At 53.1% G+C, this 6915-nt stretch overlaps 1 protein-coding gene across 1 annotated transcript; it reads left to right on the top strand.

Moving 5' to 3' along the window:
* Positions 1 to 4297: 4297 nt before the first annotated feature.
* Positions 4298 to 6915, top strand: LOC117843046 (IRK-interacting protein). Its single transcript, XM_034723607.2, has 2 exons — positions 4298 to 5138; positions 5233 to 6915. Exons 1-2 carry the CDS (start codon positions 4863 to 4865, stop codon positions 6745 to 6747), a joined length of 1791 nt encoding a protein of 596 aa, XP_034579498.1. The 5' UTR covers positions 4298 to 4862; the 3' UTR covers positions 6748 to 6915.

Here is a 6915-nt window from a genome sequence, read left to right as displayed (position 1 = left end):
GAGAGAGACCCAACTCTTGAAAAGTACCAACTGTCACATCTTTGGCATTGGAGGACCCACTAGTCATAGGAGCCACATTCCGAAACCAGGTGCTCACCGAAAAAGATGACCAGTCATCTGGGCGGGGTGGCAGAAAGGAGGTTGTATCTTTGGAGAGCCCAGGAAATCGTGGATGATATCTGCAAGTTGCCGCAAAATGGCCTAAGCGAAAACATGAGCCACAACGAATGGGCCTCAAACAAGAAGCTCTGGAATGGGTAGTAGATAGACATCTTGAGCACTGATTTCGGCCCAGTCTCACTCCCCAATTTGCAACCGAAGGAGCCGTTGCCAAAGGACCAGGGCTACCAATTAAGACAGACTTAAAAGACTGGCCTGCTTGACCCAAATTAAGGTCTAAATTAATGCCAAGAGAAGACCGATTTGAATTTCGAATCTCAGGGGTTCTCTGTTCATGAGCCCTGGTACGCAAATCAAGAGAATTGATCCGGTTCCAACGATTACCAGAAAGATCCGAAGCCGAAATGTGAGCACCATGAAAACCTTGTGATGATGAAGAGCGCTGACGGAACATAGATCGTCCAAGAGGCAAAGAATTGGCTCCAGTTAAAGGTGAAGGAGTCTTCTTAGAAGAGACAGAGATCCAGGGGAAGTGAGTTCCTTGAGAATTTGCTATAACCAATTTGGCAAAGTGCAAACCACGATCATTAAACAAGTTGAAATCCACTTTAAAAATATCACATTGAGAAGACCCCATCTGATAGATCAAGAGCCCAACTTCTTTGCAAGAAACACAAAACTTGAAGATCCAATCTTCCATTTCAGAAACTTCAAAAGAGGTCCGCTGATCCTCCAATGACCGATTGGAGCAGGAAGCCCACATTGGTTACAGAAAGTTTGATCTTTGAACGAGAGAAGGAAGCCAAGAGCCAAAAACTCGGAGAAGTAGAAGAAGGACGAGTCGAAATTCGAGCACCCAAAAGGGACCGTACCTTGCTTGAAAAATTGAGCCCTGGACGAAGATCCACATTGGAGATGTCCATGGAGACGACCAGGGAGAGGAGAGAAGAAACTCACCGTCAAGGGGGTGGACGCCGGGACCGGGTGGTCACCGGCGGGGAGCCGCCTCAGCTCTCATTTTCCCTTTCCACCTAATGTGCACCATTTGCGGGCAGCATTAAGATCTGTTTGGTTTGAGTTGCTTATTATAAGCAACGTACCTGTGCCTGAAGTTACTTGTGTGCCGTACAGGATCGCCTATGAGTTCGTGGCATGGCTAGCATGGGGTAAAGGAAACTGCGTAACATATGTCCAAAATTTTGAGCTAGATAATGCCGGTTTTCTTGAGGTAGGTCAGGAGCAAATCTTGGTTGGTGACCTCTAAGCCTGGGAAGCAGCAGCAGTCAACGCCTCAACGGCAAGACAGACATTCCGGCGTTACCCGCCTCACCTCACCGCTCTCAATAAAGCACTGAACCTTCGTCCTTGAGACACGCAACCACTGCGAGAGAGAAGACGGAGGGAGATGCTGTGTCAGTGTGTGGGCCGCGCACACATGGAATCGAGGTCCATACCATATACCAAAACAAAAGGCTAGCAGTACTTTGCACGCAGCGCAATAGCGGCAGCTTAGGCTTTATGTGGCTGCAAAAAGACAGGCACCTACGTCAAATTCTTTTGGCGTCAGATTCTCCCAGCAACTTCCCGCGGGTGTGCGCTCTGCGTCGGTCGCTGGCTCGCCGCTGCATCCGCTGGACCAGCCAGCCGCGGATGGCGCCACGGAAAAGAAGCTGCGTGCCCAGCTGACCATGGCACGGTACCGCACGGCGCGGCGCCACCGTCCTGGTCGGTCTGATGCACCTGGTGCGGCGGCGATGCCGATGCCTGTGTCCGTGTGCCGTAGGGCGTTGTTGTGCTTGTCACCTGCGGGCTGCGGCCGGCTTGGCTTCGCACGCGCCACCGCAGCTTTCGCTTCTTCGACTGCATGCGCAACAGTGTCACTGTGTGTGGCTGCGTGGAGCAGTGTCTGCAGCGGCTGCTCAGGTTCAGGTCACGCTGCTCGGCAAGTTTTCAACTCTTGTGCGAGAGTGGCTTGCCGAGCGTGGCGATTCCGTAGGGTTCCCTGTGAGATCGAGCCGAGCTGTATTCGGTCCTGCTAAACTTCTGCAAAACTCGCACGTTCCAACACATGTTGTTGCCTATTCTTTTTGAAATAAAATTGTTTTGCCCATTCGGTTTTGGACAAAAGTACCCATTCGTTGGTACCATTTCTTGCAGTATTAGCACTAGGCTTTGTTCCATCTGGTCCAACCCAGCCGTGCAGCGTTACAAGTTTCTGCTATGACAGGCCGCTCAGCACTTGGTTTGGTTCCTAGCTTGTTTTGTGTGTGACTCATGCAATATGGACGCTGATTTCTTATTTACCCCTTCATTAGCAGTTGTAGCTTCAGCAGCAGCAGCAGCAGCAGCAACACTGATGAATGATGATTGGTACTTGAAGGAAGGAGCAGGTTAACGTAACCTAACCCAACCGGCAGTAGACAGAAAGTACTAGGAGTTCACATGTTTCTGTTGACATGCTCAATTAATTTAAGGGGCTAATCAGCTTTCTAATACCACCTTTGTGATCCTGAACAACAGCCTAGAATAAAATTATCATTCTAGGCATACATGTCCCTGTTGTGATTTGGTAAAAGACTAGCAAAAGCATCACCACCCCTAGCTGCATGCATCCAAGACAAGGGATTCAAACACAGGACCCAATAAGTGTGTAGTGGATGGGTTAGACGGTGGTATAACAGGATCGGAGGCCAATTGGATTGTATTAAACAAGCGTGCATCGTCCTATAAGGCTTAGAACAGACGGACATCCTCCCAGCCAGGGTATATGAAGGCTCTGAACATTCTGCAGCCCTGCATGGCTCTGCCTGATGCTCTCCAAGCTGTTATTTTGTTCCTTGCCTTGTGCCGAGACAAAGGCATCCTTGGGGGTGCCTACCTGGTTTCGTTTTCTTGCACATTGGCCTCTTTGCACATACCTTTAAAAAAAGAGCAAAATGGAGAATAGAAAAGGGACGTAAAGACAAAGAAAAAGGTACATACCAAAGTTTAAAGTGAGGAGGATTCGCTCAAAGGTCTTTGGTTAGGCCCCTAAGGCTTATATCTTTTTGCCAAAGAAGAATTATCTACCCATTTTGGCACTTACAATGATATGTAAACATATTTCACTTAATCTTTAATTTGCCGGAGAAAAATTTTAAGATGGTGTATACGTGTAACTTTTTAAAAATCTTCATATATAAAAACAGGTGTAACTGTTACTTACTACACGATGTGAATTGCGTTTCAAGATATGCTCAAATAATTGTAAGTGTTTGGTTAAGGACCGTATCTAGGCTTTACCAGTGCCAGAGCCCTACGGGCTGTGGCTTGGCAAAGAGACGTCCCATCCTGTTCTCCCCATGCACGCTAGTAAGATCCATCTAGCTAGGCGCCATTGGAAAAGCTCTCAAAGTTGCAAAGCGAAAGCGAAAGGATAGATCGCCTTTTTGTTGGTTGTGCCGTCTCTAACCGAGCCTTTTTCCCAAATCGCTGATCTCTGATAATGTTGCCTAGTAGAACTGCCCAGAGTTTTCCAAATGGCTGGTAAAGGACCAAAGGCATGCATGATTAACCTACCCCTTTAACTTATCCTGACTTGTGATCCGTGAAACTTCTTTGCATTATTGGCCGCGCCATGTATGTAGCTAGGACCTTGAGCTCTGCATCTGCTACGAACTAACCTTGTTCCAAGGTTCTAATTTAACTTACTGGCTTGGGATCTTGTTAACTTTCCGCGGTAACCTTTTTGACTAATTCACTAGGCTCAAGAAAGTGTCAGGAAGAACAGGCTCCTAGAGATCCTCCCCTGCATTAGATAACCAAGAAAAAAAAAGGAACTTTGGACCTCTTTTCGATTGATGAGGAACAATAAGAATGTTTTTGTGCAGTGGACCTCTTTTTGTGCAGTGGAGTATTGTAGTGTGGCAGGTGATTGCAATTTGCAGGGGCGTCTCAAATACTAGTGAAGTAGTGAACACACCATCGGCGGTGAGCTTCTCCAGGTGCCAAATTTGAAGCAAACGGCTTGCAAGTTCTCTAAGCAAGAGTATGTTGGACCTTAATCTAGGCCTTTTAAAATGATGTCCAGAACTTCTGAGGCTTCGGCAACCGTAACTGGCCGACGCCCTGCATCAGCAAAACAGGCCAGCCAGGCAGGCAGCAACGCAGGAAAGTCTGCAGGGCATCACTACAGCAGGTTCATTAACCAATGGGGAAGAGAGAGCATGACCATTGTTTGGCCCACCCCAACTGCCAACTACTCCAAAAGTTATGGAAATGCTAACCCTCGATATATGGCTAGTAGTTTGTAATGATGACATTTCATTTAAGAGAAGTTGGATTTCCACAGATTCAGGTAGCAGCTTTGTGGTGTTTCGGTTTTTTAAACAAAACTTCCTGCCACTAACCAAAAGTAAAGTGTCCGAGACCAGAGTTTACAATTCTAGCAACAGCAGGTCGTAGCACAAAAGGTAAACGAATAGAAAATACACAAAAGGCGCTGCGGGCACTGTCAATCTCTTCAAATGTGCTGTTCCCTCCACTACTTCAACACCCACCTCTCTCCTCTCGCAAGAATTCTCTCCTACTGCTCTTCGCCCATTCCTTCTCCTCACTCCTACCCGTGCCTCTGCTGCCTCCACTCCGCCTCCCACAGTCCCAGTAAGTTTCCAGAATCCCAAGGCCTCCCTTCCGGACCTCCAGCAGCAGCGGCAGCCTTGGAGGGAGCCAAAAGGGTCAGCCTTTGACCCGCCACCGCCGGCATGGCCGTGGCCGCCGCCGGCGCCGCACAGCGCTTCGACCCCGCGGCGCCGTCCCCGTCCCGCGCCCCGGCCTCGCGCCAGGACGTCCAGGCGGCCATCGCCAAGGCCGTCGAGCTGCGCCAGCTCCACGCCACCCTCCTCCAGCGCGGTGCGCCCAATGCCCGCGCCGGGGCCGGGACCGGCGCCAGCCGCAGCCCGGCCGTCATCGGCCTCCCGCCGGTCGCGTCCCCCGCGCGCTCCAGGACGGCAGACGAGGAGTACCCCGTGTTTACCCCGGTGAGCTACATTCTTGCCACGCACTGACTACTCTCAAGCTCACCGTCACTGACAATGGCGTCTCTTATTGCTTGGTTGCCGTGCTCTCGGCCAGGCCTACGACGACGACGAGTGCGTGGCCGCGGCAGCGCTGAACCACATTTGCCAGGACAACCGGAGCCGGTCGGAGAACTGGGCCGGCGTCGCCCTGGACCACGGCGGCTGCGACGACGCCGCCCTGTCCGACTACGACGGCCTCAACGCCTTCTCCTCCTCCAACAGCGAGGTGCTCTTCCCTTCCTCCAACGACCCCTGCCCACGAAACAGGGGCGCGGCGTACAAGATCCACCCCGCCTTCATGCACTCGGCCCCCTCCGCCGACCGCTTCCTCCTCTCCGTCGGCCGGGCGGGCTACACGACGTCGGAGCTCAAGCTGCCGCCGGCGACATGCAACAACGCGATCCGGCCCGCGACGACGATCGGCAGCACCAGCAGGGTGCCGCCGCCGTCGGCGCACTCCCGGTCGAAGACCAGGGCGCCGCAGATCCTCTCGTGGCTCTTCCCCAAGTCGAGGAAGAAAGCGAGGCCGCCGGAGACGGCGACGTCGCCGACCGCCATCGAGCGCGGCAACGTGTCGCAGCTCCTGACAGAATGGGGCGCGCTGTCCCTCGACTCCCTCAAGAGAGAGCTCGCGGAGGCCAACGCCCACCGTGACGCCGCGCTCCGGGAAGCCGCGGAGGTGAGGTCGTCGCTGGGGGAGCTGGCCACCAAGCTTGTGAGCGTGGAGGCCTACTGCTCGGAGCTCAAGAAGGCGCTCCGGCAGGCGACCACCTCGCCGTCCGTCTCCCGGAGATCGACGAGGTCGATCGAAGCAAGCCGGGGGCTCCCGATGCCGGTGAGCCACGACGTCATGGTGGAAGGCTTCCTGCAGATCGCGTCGGAGGCCCGGCTCTCGGTGAAGCAGCTCTGCAAGGCTCTGGTCCAGCAGGCGAACGAAGAAGCCGGCGGCGACGGCCTCTCCGACAAGCTGAACCTGCTCCTGCGGCCGTACCAGCTCGCGCTCACCGGCAGCAATGGCAATGGCAAGCACTGCTCGAAGGCTGTCCTCTACCATCTCGAGGCGATCATGAACCAAGCCATGTACCAGGACTTCGAGAACCCGGCGTTCCAGCGGAGCGGCTCACCGAGGTGCCTCGACCCGGCGGAGGGCCGCCGGCAGAGCTTTGCGGCCTTCGTGGCGCTGCGCAACCTGAGCTGGAACGAGGTGCTGAGGAAGGGCACCAAGTACTACAGCGAGGACTTCAGCCGGTTCTGCGACCGGAAGATGAGCGGCGTCGTGGCGACGATGGGCTGGTCCCGGCCGTGGCCCGAGCAGCTGCTGCAGTGCTTCTTCGTCGCTGCCAAGTGCGTCTGGCTGCTCCACCTGCTGGCCTTCTCCTTCGGCCCGCCGCTGACGATCATGCGCGTCGAAGACGGCCGCGCGTTCGATCAGATGTACATGGAGGACATCCTGCAAGACAGGCAACAGGTGCAGGGTCCTTGTCAAGTGAAGATCATGGTGATGCCAGGGTTTTATGTCCAAGATAGGGTTCTTAAGTGCAGGGTCCTCACAACCAGATCAGCAGCATAATTGTGTCTCAAATCTTAGCTTTCTTTGACCAACAGCTTGTGTGGTGTCAACTTCCCAAGTGTAACTTCTTTTTGTCTTGAGCCCAAGGTACAGTACTTTCAGATATGCTGAACCATATGTTTGCCGTAGATTTGCAGTAAACAACTAACAAAGTGAAGTTGTGAGATT

The sequence above is a fragment of the Setaria viridis genome, chromosome 2 (genome assembly GCF_005286985.2).
Source record: "Setaria viridis chromosome 2, Setaria_viridis_v4.0, whole genome shotgun sequence".
Lineage (NCBI taxonomy): Eukaryota > Viridiplantae > Streptophyta > Magnoliopsida > Poales > Poaceae > Setaria > Setaria viridis.
This window is presented reverse-complemented; position numbering and strand designations above follow the sequence as displayed.

Coding starts and splice junctions, on each gene's coding strand:
- LOC117843046 (XM_034723607.2), top strand. CDS start 4,863: ATGGCCGTGGCCGCCGCCGGCGCCGCACAGCGCTTCGACCCCGCGGCG. Junction 5,139..5,232: donor AGTACCCCGTGTTTACCCCG/GTGAGCTACATT, acceptor GCTCTCGGCCAG/GCCTACGACGACGACGAGTG.